Source organism: Rhea americana, unplaced genomic scaffold, assembly GCF_003343005.1.
Source record: "Rhea americana isolate MKP2758 unplaced genomic scaffold, rheAme1 scaffold_2, whole genome shotgun sequence".
Lineage (NCBI taxonomy): Eukaryota > Metazoa > Chordata > Aves > Rheiformes > Rheidae > Rhea > Rhea americana.
The window spans coordinates 6735716-6755256 of NW_028186149.1; the positions used below are offsets into that span (position 1 = coordinate 6735716).

General features: G+C 37.4%; 1 protein-coding gene across 1 annotated transcript in view; it reads left to right on the plus strand.

Annotated features, from left to right (window-relative positions):
• LOC146596653 (unconventional myosin-Va) overlaps positions 1–19541 on the plus strand; it is an 84798-nt gene that overhangs the window by 13667 nt on the left and 51590 nt on the right. Inside the window, exons 5-9 of the mRNA XM_085303665.1 lie at positions 13655–13811; positions 15346–15489; positions 16669–16750; positions 18292–18399; positions 18892–18998. Of these exons, the coding sequence (XP_085159791.1) occupies positions 13655–13811; positions 15346–15489; positions 16669–16750; positions 18292–18399; positions 18892–18998 (598 nt within the window). The remainder of the gene's footprint in view (positions 1–13654; positions 13812–15345; positions 15490–16668; positions 16751–18291; positions 18400–18891; positions 18999–19541) is intronic.

Consider the following 19541-nt stretch of genomic DNA (forward strand, 5'->3'; position numbering starts at 1 on the left):
ACAGGTTTGGGACAACATTTAAGGAAGATGAGCACTTTAAAAGGAAATAAATTATTATTGAAGCACTAGGTTTTTTGATTTTGTTTTTTTAACCTCAGATATATAAACAACAATGTTATGATTTTGGTGTTTTTGTGTATTGAACTTTTCAAACTGCAATGCAAACTGCTATTAAAAGTCAGCATTTGCAAATTGTTAACAACAAAAAAAGTTAGGCTTCACAGTTACCTCTYTGTGGTAACTATGAAAACAGACACATAGCATCAGTTGGCAGATTTTTGTTTTCTTTCAGAAGTATTACAGCTTCAGTAGGAATCATAACCATCAGCTTGTACTGCCTTCCTTTCTTTGTAATGATCAGTAGAAACTCTATTTTTAACTGTATAGTTTGCGATAAGAGGAAATATTGATGATTATACTCTGAAAATTGTTAAGGAGGATTGCGTTTATATGTGAGACTTATGATTATCAATTTCCCAACATTATTAGAGAATAAAGTTCTAACATATACATGGGATCACTTTTGCTGTGTAGTAAGAATCTATTGAGATAATTAAGATAATCTGTATTTTTATCAACACTTAGGTCTGTTTTTTCCATTTTTATTGTGGTCGATGACAGGTACAGCAGGCCAATGCTTTTCAACTTAGTAAACTAATTTGACCGTTGCCTTCTTACTAATAAGTAAAGTTGTCAGGCAAAACACAAGTTGAAAATAATATCTGGAAACAGATTACATAATGATGGAGCCCTTATAAAACTCAGCAAATTCCAGATTGGAAAGCAACACTATTGAATCAGTATCCAAAATCTTGCTTTTTCTGCTTGGACAAAGCACGATGATTCATTCAATGTTAGTGTGCATCCTTTTCATTAAATTATTTTTAATAAGCAGATACTGCCTCCCTGTTTTGTCAGATTTGTGGCATGTGTCTTGTGGCTCTCAACTGTTTAAAAAAAAAAAAAAAAGATTTTTTACATCACTTTCCTTTCTTTTTTTTTTTAAAAAAAAGATTTTTTTACATCACTTTCCTTTCTTTTTTTTTAAAAAAAAAAGTTGGTGAAGTGTTGAGTAGGTGTTTTGAAAGCACCTTGACTGACAGTCTGCAGTCATCCCAGGCATCCCAAGATGATGTCCTTGTGTAAAAATGCACATTTGATCAGCTGCTACTTTGCCTCCCAGCATTTCATAAATGAATATGCTGTTCTCTTCTGCCAAAAGTTGAGAGAGGGATGATTAACTACTTGTCATGAATCTCTATCTAGTTATGGAATAAGAGCCTACTGTGGTGGGCACTGTGCAAATATATAACAGCATTCTTTGACATATGGCTTTTGAAATGAAGTACTTATCTTGGAAAGAGGTGGTTTTTGGGGGGCTATGTTGTTAAAATTAGAATGGAAAGGGAAATCATCCTTTCTGGAGAAAGCAGATGATTTTGAGAATAAGAAGAAACCATCCTACTTTGGATCTGCCTTTTTAATGATGTTATAAGTATAAGAGAGCAGATATGGCAATCAAGTTGACATAACATCAAGATCTTGCTTGTTTAAGCAGTGATTATTTTTAGGCAGCCGGAGGGTTAAGCCTGATCRTAATGGAAAGCTAGAGTTCATGCGAGGTGTCTTGTTGGTAGCTAAGCAATAAGCTCTAGTAGACTATTGCAGGAATGACCTCTGGCTAATCCCTAGATAAATCAGTTTGTTAGTGCTGGCTCATCTTTGTGCTTCTCTCGAGTTAATCTGTCATGGTTTTGCAGCATGTGCTGACCTCAGTTTCCTCCATTTGTATGTGTCGAGAGACGTTACAGTCAATTCATTATCTTTTCACCTTTTGGCATTTTTACAGTCAAGAGCTGTGTTTCCTGGACACAATTAAAATGGCAAGTGGTAGGATTTGTTCATTTTAAAAAGGTACATCTGCTGATTTTGAGAATATTTGAGAGTGTTTATGCTGAGCTGATGTTGAACAGAACCATAGGATGCTTAAAAATGTGAGATGTTTTGGAGTGGCTGAGTTTGTAACTGAACCCACTCAAGAGAATTCGGTTATAATACTTACTTCATCTTTGTGACATTTTCTTAGAGTTCTTCACAAAGGAGATCAGTATCGTTATTTCCATTTTATACATTGAAACAGCTATGCAGAGGGGGAAAGCACCTTTTTCAAGTTCCCCAAGGTAGGCAGTGGCAAAAGCATGGCCTCTGTCTTTRAAGTCCTCATCCAGTATCTAATTATTTGATCACGTCACCTTGATAAAGTAAGTGTGAGAGTAGACTAAGTGATTAATAGGATTGCAGTTGAAYGGATTTCGTGGTAACATTCTTCCTAAGATGATTTGTTTTTGCTATACAAAGATTAACCCGATAAATTTTGCATGCTTCCAAATTTGCATGCCTCCATGTGCTGCAGCGTAAGGGAACGCTGTGCCGGGTAACGTACATTGCATAATAATATTTGCCTTTACAGAAGGCTTCAGGTTTTCCAAACACTTACAAATATTCACCAAAGTCTCTCCTGTATTGCCAGTATAACTATTCTCATTTTTATAAAAGAAAAAATTAAGGCAGAGATGGTAAGCTGCAACCATTTCTGTGTYACCCCAGAATTATTCCCAGCTTTGAGCTTCCAACCCCCAGTATGTCCTCCGAACATCCTCTTTTCTCCAGTGGCAAAAGAAGATGTCAGTGAGAAATGTTATTACAACCAAAGGTTTAAACAGTAGCTAAACAAGAAATGTATTTAGAAATGCACTAAAAGGACATGGTGTGTCTGAGTAATGTTTCATGCTTATTAAAATGATTAATTTTAGAAAAAATAAATGTACTGATTAGTCAGGACCAATTGTTATGACTCAAGTTGCAGCTGAATGTGAATTGTTAATGCACGGCTTCTGTGAAGACCAGGATGTTTCAAGTCAGAGCATGTTAGATTCAGATAGTCAAACTACGTTGATGGGTACAGAGTGTGCAGATGGATAAACCAGAAAATGTAGCTGCTTAGTTCTCCAGAAGAAGTGATGCTTATTTCTGGGGCATAGGCATAATAAGAGTGGGTTTATTTGCTGCTTTCTTTCTGCATCACATGACTAGAGAATGCTTCAAAACACTTTAGTCTCTAATAAAAATCCTTAGCACTTACATAGCCCTTTGAACATTCTGGACGTTTTATAAAATTTAGCTTGTTAATCCACACAACAGGCCTTTGAGGGTGGAAAGGATTAATTACTGTGTCAGACTGCACCCTGTGGCGTATGCCAGTACGAGTGAATTCGCTAGGTTTCATCACTGCGGGTCCAGGCATGGTGCGACTCGGGTGACGGAGGAGTTGTGCCCAAGTGTGGGGAAGGTGGCTGTCAGCACAGACAGGAGGACTGAAAGAAGGAAACTATTTTAAAATGAGAGAAAAGGGAGGATAGGTTTAAGTATGGTGTTGATGCAGCATTTACCGGTGGGGACTGGTTGCAGGAGACATCTGCAGAGGATGGTGGCCTCCTAGGGAAAGGGTGCAGCAGGCTGCGTAAAGAGAGTGGAAAGATGTTTGTTTTATGTGCGGTACAGGCAGCAATTGGAAAGTAAGTAGACAAAATGGGGGTACTTTTTTATATCAAGGAGGCCAGAGAGCCAAAGCCAGAGGGTAATAGAATTTAGAGCTGCAAAGAATTGTGCAGTTAAAATAGTTTGTTCAGAAGGTTAATGAAGGGCAAAATCCTGCCTCCTGCGCTCAGTGGGATTGGTCACAGGAAGGCTGACCAAACCTGGGGTTGGCACRTGTTCGAGTCTGTTGCTTTCTTGTTTGGTCTGAGAGCATTAGAAAATCACTTACTGAATTCTTATTTATTGAATAGTTAAATTACTTCTACTTAAAAAGCAAATCCTGGACTTGTAGAGTTGCCAGTTTTTATAATGGCTTCTAACAGATGCTGCGCATCCTGTGCTGAATTTCAAAGGCCTGCGCACTGCACAAATGCTGCTAAACATGTGCGGCCTTGTTTGCAGCCCCAGCACCCCGTGCTTGTGCAAAGGCGGAGCAGAATGCATTGCACCGAGTTATATTAAACCTTCCTAAGCTGGTGGATTTTATGGTTCCTTTTTATTTCAGGATACGTACAAAAAGCAATTTTCATCTTTTGAAAAATAAAATAAGGCACCACACAGAACTGGAAGATGATTGAGTGGGCAGTGAACGTGTGGCCTGGCAGGCTAGGGGACCCAGAGGGAGCAGGTGCTGGTGAGAGTGTGGAGTCATGAGCTCTGTATGACTGCACAGGTAAGAGGGGGTGAAAGATGCAGATCCAGATGCAGTTACAGAATCTGTGAGTAAAAGCTTGGAGAACAGCTTTTGGGGGAAGAGCAGTCTAGAAAGGGCTTCAGTCTGCAAGTAAAAGAACTCTTTCTGCCTGGGGTGTTACTCTCAATCCTCCTGAATAAATAGGGCTGCATTAAAATAATTCTTAATTGAAGGTAGTATCAATCTTAATTGAAACGGTGATAAAACACCTGAATATTGGCTAAATATTTGCACACAAAATAGGAACATGATAAATGTAGGCCTTATATTTTCAATGAGGCACGCACATGTCACATAACYGACCTGTTTCACATAGGGTATAAACCCTATGTCTTATATTGTGGACATAGGGCAAAACTACCTTTATTCAGAATTTTCACATTAAGGTGTAAAATGCATTAGCTTTTTCYGAGCTACAGCTTGCAAACCTCTACTGGAAGGCCAATTTGGCTAAGGTTATCATGTTTCTGTCCAGAATTTCCTCTAGAGAAATACATGTATGTATGCCATGTGTGTGTGCACTCTGGATGTGCCCAGCAGCACAGTGAGAACTACAGGAAAGTAAAATCCTCGTACCTCTCGCAAACTGTGGTTCATGTTGAAAAAAGAAGAATCTGCTAGGAAAATATGGACCTATTTTAGTTTCAGTTTTGCAGCCACAGGTATTTAGGAAACATTCAATTCAGTATTTATTGAAATCAGATCTACTTAGACTTCAGAAAAGGTGTGCAAAACCTTATCATTACATCTTATGCYGTGGATTTACTGTTCTGTTTTGCTGATAGCTTTTCCACGCTTTACTCTTTTCCTTGCGTTTGTCTACTGGGAATCTTCTATGTTGAAAACCCCTGGTCCTTTGATGATGGTAGTCCCTTTAGCCAGCCATGACTGGGCTGCTGGGAATAGTAAATTCTTTCCTGGATTTCTTAGTAAGTTAAACCAGCTGCTTTCTGTGAAGGTCATAAAGCATTCAGTATTAGAGAGAACTCTTGATTTCATATTGATATCTGATGAGAGCTGATGGAGTTCTCAAGAACGGAGCTTAAAATCTTTTCTATGGGAAATTATTCCAAGGAGAGCTCTTAATTTAACAGATTTTTAATGAGGCCAGAAAGCAGTTAGTGAAATACTTCCAGTGAGGACTTCTGAGTTGCTCATGTCAATAAAATCAGTCTTGTAGCTGCATTAAGTATCAATAGATTGTTTATCCTGTTAAAACTAGTTATCAATTGAAAATACTGTGATTTTATTAGTTACAAATACGACACTACTGAATTCAAGAGATATTAAATTTATCTGCTTGGTAGCATGCCTGTGAGGTAGCTTGGTGATCTAAAATTACTTCAGCATATATCAAATGGTAAAGAAAGCTATAACTCTGTTAATAGTGTTCCATAGTACTAGGAAACTTCAAAGTGATTTCATTTCCATTTCATTTAGGCTGTTTGGAAAAGGTGCAGTATTATATCTCTTTCTATATTCCCATAACATTAATCACTACCTATATTAACCTATAATATTAACCTGTAACCTATAAGTTATTTTGGAACACTGATGAAGCAGTTACAGTGATATTTAGGACTTAGATGCTGCTTTTATTTTTCAGTGCATTGTGAAAACTTGTTTGATTTCATCATATCAACAAGGAAGTTATTTAGCATTACTTTCTGTGCTCCTGTGTTTGTTATAGCAGCCTCACAGGAGGAAGGTGTTCTTCAGTAAATCGATTTGTTAAGTCTTCCTGTCAGATCAAAAGATGTGCGAATGTTTTGACTCTGGATACACTAGGTTATTTTGGTTGTAGGTGGTCACAAATATGCTACTGGGATGTTGAAAGGTTCATTGCAAAACATAGGATGCCTTCTTAGTTCAGAATAATGTTTGCATTGCTGGTGACATTTAATCATGTCAGCTGCACATACGTACTTTTCTCTTTGCACAATTTGAAATTCCATTTACCAATTGTGGAGTGTGAAAAAAACTCATGTAAGCTAAATTTGTCGGTCCCTGTTTAATCCTAGGGGTCTCAGTGTGTCCACAGCTGATGGAATTACAGCAAGATTTCAAACATGCTAGCATTTCAGAATGACTCCTAGTTGACCTTTCATTAATGTCATTGCATTTTTAAAGTTATTCTCTTGGATTGTTTTATCTGCTGCTGCTAAGTCAGCTGTAGAATGACATAACATTGAAAAAGCAAACTTAAGTTCCTCATCTGTCTTTGATGGGCATGACGCACATTAATGTTAATGGTAGTTACGTATGTATATTAAAAACAGAATCTATCCCAAATATTCCTTGAGTCACAGATTCTTCTCCTTGGAAGTTTGTGTCAGGTTAGTTTTTAATGTTCTTTGATCATTCAAAATTCTCTGTTTTGAAAATCCAAAGCAATTACAGGCTTATAAGTCTGCTTCATTACCACAGAACTGCAGTAGAGGAATTGCAGTGAGATGAAGTAGGCCAGGCTGTCATTGCTAGATTAAATAAAAGCTATTTTTTATGATCTTGGCCTTGTATTGAAGCAATATGAGGTCTGGGTTGAAGGATCAGACCCTAAGCAGCAATTTATGCTGTTTTTGTTTAAGAGAAAATTGAAACTGTCATATGCTATGGGGGTGGTGCCCTTAGCCATAGCCTGAAGATGTTACTCTAAATGAAAACAAGAAACCAGTTGCAAACTCCATAAAAAATGGTAGTAGATTTAATTAAACCTTTCAGCACTGGAGTAGCAAGGGGCGAGTGTGCCCTGAAGGTATTATTCTTCAAACCACACTGACAAGAAGTTTCCTTAAAAAGACAAGCACCTCAGCACTGTCCTTGAGGTTAACAAATACAGACTATACAGGATCAAAGGCAAAGTAAGTTCTAACAGTTTTCTCATCAAGATAGCCCTGTTACTTAGTCTCTCTTTTTTTATACTGAGGAGGTTTTCCTCTGAGCCAGTCTGCCAATCTCATCCGCATTGTATAGCATTGAGATTAGCTTTTAAGTAGTTCATCATAGACAAAGGTTTAGAAGTCCATAACAAAATATTTTAAGTTCAGTTTTTGTAATATACTTTTGCTAGATAGTGATGCTTTGGTAAGTATGGCTTGGTATGAACGTGGACATTGATGGCAATAGTGGTGTATTCTCTTTCCTTTTTTCCCCAGGCTTCTCTGTGTGTGTGTGTGTGTGTGTGTGTGTGTCTAAAAGACAAGATCAAGCGGTATATCCAGTGTGTCAGTCATCGAAGGGAATAGAGCACAACAGCAGTGTTGTGCTTTGGTGATTAAACTGAATAGTTCTGGGCTGCTTTAGTTCCCTCTGAAGTACTTACTGATGTATAGGTTTCTAATTGCTTTAGTGTTCCTGCTTCAGAGGATTTTCTTTTGATATGTATGTAAAAAAAAGTAAACAGATACATCTGTAGTGATTTTTCAGTCTGAATTATCTTGTTTTTTCTGATTTGYTTGGAGAATTTGGTTTAGAAATAATGACTGTAACACTGTTAAGACTTTTAGACTTTTTTTTTTTTTTGGCAGTCAAATTCAGTGGGTATAGTGATCTTAAGGAATGAAAATTGTTTAAGAATGGGCAGCTCTACCCCTTAATGTTTTACTTCTTGCACTGGTTTTCCTTTTTTTGCCCCTTTTTTTTTTCCGTTGATCAACTGAAATTGTTAAAAACTATCTTAGATAATGACAGTTGTCAATGATTAGTAAGTATTTTTACACTTAGTATTTTTACAGCACTTCATACACATTGCAGATGCCCAGTGACAGACTTGCTCGTGATTCCACTGAAGTTAATAGCAGTGACCACAGGGGAATAGTGTCTTCTGTTCTGAGCCCTTCTGAAAACATCTCCCTTGGAGTTCTATGRAATACAGAATTTGTAGGTAGCAATAGTCAGTGCAAATGAAGGCATTGCATTTAAGATATATGCACATCCTCAGCAAAGTTTTCTTCATGTCTTGAAAACAAGATTATTTTCTTCAAAACATTTTCTGATTTTTCATGCACTGTCATTTCATTTGTATTCTGCAACTCTCTTTTCTATATATAAGGTATCTCAAATCAATTTGTAGTACTCTTTGATATGAACCTCCTTTGAGCGGATGCTATCTTCAGTGTTGTTTTTTGCAATGGTTTTGAAAAGCATAATAAAAGCCTATTGGAATATAGATTGTGATCTCAAGCTTCTATGAATTAGGTAAGTCTCTTCTGTTCTGACACTCTGGCAGAGAGATTCCTCATAAACATGTTGCTTATTGACAGGATTTTGTAGGTAAAACAAAATTGTCTTCAAGATTTAAAGACATGAAATGATTTAAAAATTAGTGACATTTATTGTTCATACTTCTCATAATACATGGAATTTTGTATAGCTTGGATACAGCATGTGAATATTACCTTTCAAAATTAAACATCAGCGTTATTTTTGTGATAGATAACGCTGTTTTAAACTAACATTTCATAGTGATTAAGAGAAGCATATGCTGAAGTCAGTTCCTCGCTACTGGAAGCAGTCTCAGCCTGTCATTTTGTCTGAGAAGTGATCAGGCCTATCATTTTAACACTTGAATTTTATTTCATTTTTGTCATTCTCTTATTTTTGTGTACTGTTCAGAAATGACAAAAGCTGAATGTGATCCTGACCAATAATTTGACTAATAATTGAACATAATACCCTGTGTTTCGGTGAGTGGTAAACTGCTCCCAGTCAATCTCTCTCTCAGTCTGCTGTGATTAAATGTCTCTTTCTAAGGTAGTCTGGCTTAGTATCATATCACTGTAGTGTAGTTCTGTGCCATAAGATGTGATTGTTAACCGCCTTTTGGTGAAAGAGGACTCCTTGGGCTTCTTGTCGGCCAGAATGCTTTCCCTCACTTCTCTTTTTAAAAGCATAATTAAAAAGTTCCTTCCATTCGGAAATTATCTTCGTTTTTAACATAATCTAATTAAGTGCTTTATGCTGAGAAAAAGCTTCAGGAAGCTGAGAGGTATTGCACAGATAAGAGATTGTGGGATCAGACTGCAGAGAGGTGTCACACAAATGCTCTTGCGCTCCTTGCTTTATTGACTGAAAGTTTTAATCATACATATTTTTTCTGACTGACATGTTAAGTACTCAAAATGTCAGGGCAAATGTTGGGGGCTAATAATTTAATTCAAAATAACTCCGAAGGATTTTTATAACTTGTCTTGTTATTTCTATCTCTTAGAAAGAACTTGTGGTGTTATTTGTGTGTGTTTTTTTTTAAATATGGCCTGATTATGCATATTTCATTTGACATAAGCAGTGATCATATTTTAGACTGATCATTGTTTATGACAAATATTTTAGATACCCTTGAATGTATTTTAATTCTATTTTAGTTGAGTTTTTTTCCCAATTAATGTGACACTTTGTTTCCTTGAAGTTTAATGATGTAGAAAAGCCCTCTGCAGTATTGTCACAGTTGTCTATAAAGACTACCTCACCCTGCTGCTTTGAAGAATAAGTGTCGTGCTGCYTGATGTAGGATGTTCATCTGTCTTTTCAAGGGTTGTGGCTATAACAGCTCATCCTTTGCTGCTTTTGTGTTTTGCATGTTGTGTTACACTCTCCTCTCTCCTCCTCCACGTGTCAAGTGGGATCTTGGACATCCTGCTGTGTTCTCCTATCTTTCTGCCAAGAAAACAAAAGAATAATATGCTAGAGGATGGTAACTCCAGTGTGTTAAATCAAAACAATGGACTAATGTGCTTTTAAAGACAAGAGGCATTCTGAGCATGAATTGAGCTCTGGCATGGACAATGCAAGAAGGYGCTGAATGCTGACAGTGAGAGAGGCCTTTGTGTCCCCTGGCTCAGTAGCTTTTGCAAGCACAAATATTCATTGCAGAATAGATGGCAGCAACTTTTCCAGCTCACACAGAGCCCCTTTGTGCCAACCAAATCTTCTCTAGGCAATTTTATAAAAAGTATATGTGTAAAAGTATGTATATAAAAATCTTATAATGGATATTTTATTATCAATTACGCATGAATGGAAAGAAAAAGAGTAAATCTTCGTATCTTATGTCAGAGGGGAGATAAAATGACCAAACTGCAGATTTGACTTGCAACTGTGTTCTTAAGAGAAATTATTTCATCCTCATTTTTTCATTATTGTCTTTGAAAATATGGAACTCCCTCCTCTGTAGCACTCTGCAGAGACTAGCAGTTTGTTACTGTTCCTAAATTCTTGAGAAGGTAGCTGCCCACGTGGCAGACAAAAATAGTGTGTGGTTTGCATGTTTGTGCATGTGTGCTGGATGATCTTACATATGGCTTGGTCTGATGCCATTTGGTTGCTGTTAATTTTCCTATCTTCTTTAAAAAGTGCAATGCCAATTGTGCAATGAGGGAAGAGTCATGCACATTATTTAGTTTTGTTTTTTCAGTGCTTGACTGGATTGAAGTGACAAGGGATCAAGGAAATTTTGAGGCAGATTTTGTTACTCAGTCTGACATGTTATCAAGTACCTCCATTGGAGCTAAACTATTGGATGAGAAAAGGGAGAGATTGGGCCGTGATTGACAGTTCAGTACTGGTAAACTTGGATGGGCAGCAAGATGAGGTATAAGTGTGGATTTTTTTTCTCTAAAATGAAACGCTTGTTTCTGTATGCAAGGTAATAACGGATCACTTCCTCTGCAGAAATAGGGGGATGAGAGCATTAACAAGATTTGCTTAGATCACTAAGAAATTTTTGGGATTTAACAGTTTTCTCTTAATGCCAGTAACGTTAAGATCCTGCTTCAAAATTGCTTCAGAAGACACTGTAAAGGTCACCTAATGATTTTGGAAGGCATTTCTTGCATAGTAATAATAAACACTATACATTAAAGCCTATTCTCCTTGGCTATGTATACTTTCACACTTTGTAGCTGGAAGAGTAGATGGAACCCATGTGGTATTTCATCTGTTGGAGACAGTCCTTCAGGGATGTGGTAATTAGTCTGAGATACTTATTTTGATGTTCTTATCTTGGCAACAGTGTTAGTGAGCTGCCTGCAGATTTTGTGTTTATAGTACTGAGGTTATGTTACTTTGCTTTAGGAAAGCTTTCTGTACTTCAGAAACTAGGCTAAAAATAAGTTTAATCACCAGAGGATATATTTCATAGGACTTGAGCTTCATGAGTCTTCATATATTTAATGACATTTGATAGATGCAAAAAAGCTGGTGATCCAGAAAATAAAAGCTAGTTATGTCATTGCCAGTCTCCTGAATTCGGCAGGTCTTGAAATCAGACCGTAAGTTTAATTTGTTATAATGCTATGATTTTTTTTCCTATAGGAAGGAGTAATGGAGGAATAAAAGCTACCAGGCCTGTAAAGAAATTGTTCTGTGCTTGTAACTCGTTGCAGGGACTGCCTATATGAGAGGAAAACGTTCATTTTCAGTTGTCTCATTTAAGCCTAAGTGTCGTAACTTGAGCTGGACTTCTTTCGTGTTCTTCTACTTCTCTTTTTGAACTTGAGCATGCGTATAACTCATGCCACCTCCTGCTGTGCAGAGCTATAGGCTTTTCCTCGTGCACATATATCTGCCGCAGATTAATATCTGCAAGGAGCAAATGAGGAAGAAGCAAGAGTGCTGCTTTCCAGGTGCAAATTCTTGATCTTTACCCCAGGCTGTCGCACATACCGCTGTCCTCACTCAGGAGCACATACTAGCCTTTATAAAGGCTTGCTGGCCTTTTTAAAGGAGATGTCGTTAAGAGGTTGGAGGATTCATTTTCCTGGGACCAAGGATACCATCTCTGGCAGTGCAAGTGGACTATCTGTTACCTGGTATCAAGCTGAATAGTTTTGCTTTCCTACAGCTTTCTTCCTACTGACAGCTTGATGCATGTGAATGTGTGAACTGTGCTGTAGTCATTCACACCTACCCATATGTGTGAACTAGAAGTTGAGAACACAAAATTAGGTTGCTTTGATCTCCTTAACACTTTCCTACTAAATTTAAAGCGGCACCCAGCCGTTTCAATTACTTTTCTATTGCCAAAAAGTAGAAAACTTGCTTTAACCAATGACTACTCTTGGTTAAATGAATGACATCTTGCCTCTCCCAGAGATAAGTGATATAACCAGTGGCTCCCTTTAGCCTGCATCCTGCATCTTTGTGCAATATAGAACAGATGCTGAAGTTGTATGCTTTTCTGGGAACTGGGGGAAGTTTTTGAAGATGGGGTAACAGCTTGAGAGTTAAGTGATCTGTAATTTAGCTTCGTAATTTCATCATCATCCTTTTTTTGAAAGTCTCAGAAATAGAACCTCAAATCTCTTGGAGATCCTTTAGGCTGTAGAAATCCCAGATAGCTTTTAATGGTTATTTCTTCATTCTGTCTCCCCTGCATAGCATTTACTGGTGGCTCAGTAGACATTTGGAGGCTGTGCAAACTGTATATATGTTGCCTGAACATGTACGTGCCTCAGCATTCATTCACAATTATTGCACTGTAAATGCAGCCTGATCTGGGACACGACACACTTTGTTTCAGTCCCAGCCCTGTAAATCTTCAGGGAAAACTTTTATCTTTCTTTTTCCATTATCCAGTGTATAAGATAGCGTTAAACTTGCTTGGCTTGTAGGAGTATTTTGAAATATTATTCATTTTAACTTCTCTGTTGTTTTGGAAATGTAAAATACTGATGTATATTTTTTACTTCAAAAGAGCCAGGTTGTATAAACACTACTTTCCATTGTTCTTATTTTGTAGTCTGCTTACTAGTTGTATATTTGGGGTTTATGGCTAGGACCCTCTTTGGGAGGAGAGGAAATTGTTTCAGTCTCAAATGGATTTTTTTCTTTTTAAGTGAGAAGAAGTTCCTTTACAACAAAGGCATCCTCTTTGAACAGTCCTACTTGAATTTTTCAGATTGAGAAAGTTCTGGGAAAAGCTGATGATTAGATCAGAAGGACGAAAGTTTTCTGTAGCTGACTCTGCTGTTGATTTCCCTATCTGTAAGATGGCATTAATGATCTTTACTAATGCGCACTGATAATTTAGTGGAACACCATACCAAAGATACTGGGTAGAAGTAGCTACAGAAGTATGTATTGTAATAGTGGTAACAGGTAATTTTGTATAGATAGGTTCTTAGTGCAAACCTAATGACTAGTTGGGCTATGACGGCAGGATCAATTCTGAATGACCGTCATGGTCACACGAGTCCAATTAGCCATTCAGGAGGCTTGATCACTAACAGCCTGATTGCTGCTGTGTGCATTTACATTATCTGTATTGCTAACATTTATGATGGAAGGGTTGCTGCCAAGTTGGGAACACAAAGAGTAAGTCTGCTTGAGAGAACAGCTGGTCATTAACAGGTCTCTGTGTTTCAGAGATGAGCGGAATCAGTCAATCATTGTAAGTGGAGAATCTGGAGCAGGAAAGACTGTCTCTGCCAAATATGCCATGAGATACTTTGCCACGGTCAGTGGATCTGCCAGTGAAGCCAATGTTGAGGAGAAAGTCTTGGCTTCCAACCCCATAATGGAGGTGAGAGAGCTAGTGCATTAACTCATTACTCAAACGTAATTTGCAGTTGTTATTATGGGGCTAACGCAAGTATTTGATAAAGAGAACAATCCTTGAATTTTAAGGATCAAAAACTGTAGAATTAATGTATTTTTAAAACTTGATTTTTCATCGACTTTCCAGGAAGTGCTGTAAGGCATTGCATTGCGTAGCATTTGATGACAGTTTGAGAGAAGAGAGGAGGTAACATTTTCAGTGCTGTTAGTGTATTTCACATAATAAAGTAGTTCTTATATGAATATTACTTTAAATCTGTTTAGCCTTGTAACTCTGGTAGTTTCCMGGCCACTAACCAAATGAATGTGCGAAAAAAATGTACACACTTTTGTGTGTAAAATTCAAAACAGGATTAAAACAGGATTCTGCATTTCACAGAACTACATTACGCAATGAAGGGTGGGTAGATTATATTTGAAAGGGAAGAGAGTTGAGTAAAGCAAATGTTCAATTTTAGGAAATGCAATTGGGGAAGATAGATTGGAGAACCAAAGTTATGTGGGCTGCACACAATTTGTTTCAAAGAAAAAAATGACAGAAGATGCAGGTTTGCAATAATCAGCTCAGACTGTAATGTTTCAATTCCAGAGTAACCTTTGTATAACTCACTGTAATGAAATCCCAAAGCCATTGGCTTGGGAGTATTAGCGCTGGCAGTAGACTCTGAACATGTAGTTCCCTGTTGCTTCAGGATCTTTTTTCTCCAGGAAGCTGTGGAGACATTTTAATTCAGCTCTTGTGGCCTAGCAGAAAACACTTTTCAAGCTCATCTGAATTACTTGTTAACTGTGTTTTTCTTCCTTGCCTACAAATRCAAATTTTAGTTGTAGCTGAAGTTGAGGAACTATATTGAAAAATGATTTGCCACAGAGAAGCAGTCTTGGGGGAATTACTTATGAGAAATAGCTCAGTGCTATGAACGTGCACATAACATTTAAAACCAGCTAAATAACCAGCAGATAAAACCAGCTGTGTCGTGATCTGAGTGATCCAAGCGTACAGCTGCAGGAGGAAACCAGGCAGCACGTGGTGCGGAGGCTTCCCTTGCCGAGGGCTGTCAGACTAGCCGTGCCCAGCACAGCCGGACCAGGCCCTCGGCAGCGCTTGCCGTTCTGCGCTGGGGAGCTGATCCCAGGGTGCTCCTTTCAGTCTYCCAGTACTTGAGAAGTCTTATGCTTCTTGGCCATATTAATACTGGTATGCAGCTGAYGGGAGGGGAAATGCTGCATGCCCCTTCTGCTTTCTGCACGCCACCAAAATGGTACGTGTGGACGAGCGGGCAGCCCCGTGCTGAGGCTATGTCTGCTATTATTAAATATGACCGTATTTAGTGTGCTTGCTGATCAGGCAAGAATCATTCTTTGTTAAATTCTTGATTAAACATTTTGAAAACAGCACAAAATTGATGCTGTTTAGTGTTTATGAGCCATATAAATGAATAAGTAAATATTATTTTTTCTAAAAGTTATTTAACTATTACATAATTCCTTTTCCTCAGTCTATTGGAAATGCCAAAACCACAAGGAATGACAACAGCAGCCGCTTTGGAAAATACATTGAAATTGGTTTTGATAAGAGATATCGAATCATTGGTGCTAACATGAGAACTTACCTCTTGGAAAAATCAAGAGTGGTGTTTCAGGTAATACTGGTACAATCTTCCTATTGTAGACTTCTGTGACTTTTCCGAAAGACTTACTGCCTGCTGACATTAGATATATTTTCTGAGATTGCTATAATGCATTATTTGTAATGTGGTTCATGTGGGGAGGGGGGAGAAGGAAAACCAAGTCAGTCCTTTAATATTTTAATTACTCATGGTTGTAAAATATAAAAAGGTTGTATGTTTAAACAGAAATAACTTTGGTGCAATACTGGTAAGAGTTTGTGCATACCATGGTGCTACAGAATAGGGCTTCAAACCCTAGCCGAAACCTAGCTCATGCTCAAGAAGAACTCTCCGTTGTGATTTGTAAGGCTGCCATCTTAGCTTCCTTTAAATCTCTTGTTAAAACCCACTGCTATCACAGGAATTATAAATCACTCTTAATTGCTGTTATTTAGGAAAATAAGAATATGTAATTTCCTTTCTTGAACTCTCTTTATTTTGCTGTTTCATTCTCAGGCTCATCTGCAACCTCTTTATCTCCTGTACTTCCTCACTGTATTTGCCTGCCTTATGGTCTAGAGCTTAGTAGAAATGGACTTAGCTGTGAYTGGGTGCCTACAGAAGTAAAACAAATAATAGTGAGGTGCATTGTATACGGCTGTTAAAAGAAGTACTGTTGCTTTTTTTAAAAAAAGAAAGAATTTTTGTGCATGGTTTAACTGAAAGAGTCTTTCTCTGTTTTTTGTTTTGAAATTACGAAATTTAGAGTGGTTAAGTTCAGAATTATGGTGTTAATCACGAGGCCCAACCTTTTGAGATATTTGTTCTCCATTTTAAGATGCCAATTTTGCCTGGGCAAAAAAGATATTCCCTTTTCCAGCTTACTATAAATGCCGAGACAAATGGTGTCAGTTATTTTTTGGAAACTGAAAAGCTTTTAAATATGTTCAATTCATCCACCCATAGAATCCAGATCTATATTTAGTAGTAATCACARTTCTGAAAAGTGAAATTGTACATTTTTAAAATTAAAAAGTCTGCATGCCTCTTGCTTTTGAAAATAGATTAAATTTATCAAGAAGGAAATGATGCTGATTTATCTTTCCAGCTTCTGTGCAGCTTCTACGTAATGCTGGAGGATGCGATGCATACATTCTTTTCTACTCATGAATGTTTCTGGCACATCTTAAATCAATTCCTTTCTTTTTAAAGGCAGAAGAGGAGAGAAATTACCACATCTTCTACCAACTCTGTGCCTCTGCAGCATTACCTGAATTTAAAACTCTACGATTAGGTATAAAATTCACATTCACTGTATTGTGTAATCGGTATGTACAAAGTATTATCTCCAAGCTTTCTGAGCCATAGAACTAAAAGAAGAATTGCTGGCTTTTAAATTATAAACTTTTTAACCTTCATGTACTAAAATGTGTTGAAAATAACTGAAATGGCAGATTTCAGACATTCTGATTTGTAAATAAAACAGAGGTAATAAATTTGTTTATTTGGTACACTCTACAATTATATTGTAATTATAGTCCTTAAGATTTACTATGTATTGGATTTCAGAGTGGTTTTCCAGTGACAAGGGTAGAATTCTCTTCTCTTGGTCCTCTAAAATCTTTTTTTCTGTGGCTCCAACTACAGAAGAAATATAACATTCCTGGTATGAGCACCTGGAAAGTTGTATTTTGCCTGTACATACTTTTATCTGTGTAATTATTTTACCATCTCTGGTAGCCTGGTGATCACAAATTTGATTAGTGAAATTTTTCCTTTTTTTTAAACAAAAATATTGATAAATGAAATATTTCCTGTTTAAGAGGGACTGACACTCTGTAAAGCAATGGCATTTTGGTGACTTTGGGACAGGCAATCCTCACATGACTTTTAAAATTCAATACAAATTTCAGTGCTTTCCCATATGTGTTTAAAAGTTAGTTTCTTAGCACAGTATGTCAATGCTGATTTTTGAAATACCAGTTCTGATTTTTAAATGTTTTCCTACTCTTCTACACCATCTCGGCATGTTTAGGATTCACATCTGCTGACACAGGAAGAAAGGAATTGATGCAATTGTAACTAAGGAAATCATATAGCAGATTTCTCTTTCAGCTTTCTTGAAACCTTAGTAGATCAGAAGAAAAAGAGATTGTTAGTGCAGCTGAGAGAATGACAACCAATCCCGTAGGAAATACTCCCTTTACCCAATACCTAGGAGAATTCCAGCTCTCTCAGTGAAGCCCAGTGCTGTCCCCAGAGTGGTACAAAGCTATCAGTTCTCTGACCAGGTCTTCTCAGCCGGAACTGATACTCATCCAACTAAATTGTTGGGATCATAAATTAGAGACAAGAAGAAATCAGGTGTAAAATGTGAGTGTATGTGTGTGTATATATGTGTGTGTGTGTGTGTGTATGTATAAAAAGTCTTTAGTACAGAAATGTGTAATATATAATAATGTTCCCAAAGTGCTGTTCACCGTCAACTCTGTACCTGCTCCTTGGGTGGTTGGCTTAGACTTGTTTAACTGTTTCCATGTGATTATTACACAGGTGTGGAAGTGTGAAGCATGGTTAGGTAGAGAATATGCTTGAGGACCTATCATAGGAACTAAACAGCTTTAGGAATACTTATCTGTACTATTAAATCTAGAAAAAGATCTTTTCCAAAATAGGTAGGATCCTATGAGTCAGAGATAAAAATACACTGACATATTTCAAACTATGAATTCTGCCAGGAGCAACTTAAACATTACATAGCTTTACACAGATACGTTTGCAGTGAGGTGAATTTCTACATTTGTGTGTGTAAAAGATCTATTTTTTCTCTTGCAGGGAATGCAAATCACTTTCACTATACGAAGCAAGGTGGAAGCCCTGTGATTGATGGTATTGATGATGCTAAGGAAATGGTAAACACCAGGCAGGCCTGCACTTTGCTAGGTAATCTATAGAACATTTTCATATCCTAAATTTTTTATCCAAGCAAATATTTTCAGTGTTGTTTGTGTTTGTACATACTCTGTTCAAGATATAGGAACGTTTGATTACCTTTGGGATCAAGATATTTCTATTGCATTTAAAAGTTATTTAAATTGCAGTGAAATCACATATCTAGTGCAGGAGTAGGACACATTATGTRAGCATAAATAAATGCTGGGTTCCCTGATGTAGCCTGTACAGTGTTGGAGGTCACTGAGAAAGATCTTTGAAACAGCAAATTAAATAGTTCAGTTTAATGGATCTTACTTGCATCTGGATGTAAAAAGTTATTAATAGAAGTGGAGCCAAGCAGCACTTTCAAATACCAGATTCTCTGCAAAAACACACACTGGGGACAGTTTTTTTTTTTTCTTTCTTCCTAACAAAATTTTTCATCAGCTGCAGCTCTTGGTTCTTTAGTTTTCTCAAAACATTTTATTTATCCTCTTTCAGGGATTAGTGATTCCTACCAGATGGGAATTTTTCGAATCCTTGCTGGTATCCTTCACTTGGGCAATGTGGAGTTTGCATCTCGGGATGCTGACAGCTGCACTATTCCTGTGAGTAGTACATGAGCTGAAAGGCCTGGTTTCTACTACGACAGTTCTGTTTTCTGTTTATTTGCAGGGGTAGGGACCTCTGGTGAAAAAGAGTAACAATATGAAAACATGAGCAATGCGTTTCTTTCTAATTTAGTAACAAATTCACCGTTCTTTTTGCAGAGGGATTCGACTCTTTCCAGTTTAGATCCTTTACGCAGACTCTGCATGTTATAACTAGGGCTCCCTTAATTTCTTTGCAAAATTGTAATTCATCTGCCCTAGAAAACTCTCCCAGATAGATGAGCTTTGAAGTTCTGGACAGGCATATAGATCTTTATATTCTTACATAAATAGTTTTTCTGCTTACAGTAAGTGGTTTGCAGGATGAGTTTTTATCTTAAATGCCAGACTGACACAAATAATTGCAAATCAAACATTTCTCAAAGCTCTCTGAGGTGTCTAGAGGGGAGCACAGGATATACAGAAAAGGAATGATTCATGTGACTCTTTTAAGGGTGTCATGGTTTTATCAGTCCTTTTTTACCTGTCTGGAGGTCGGCA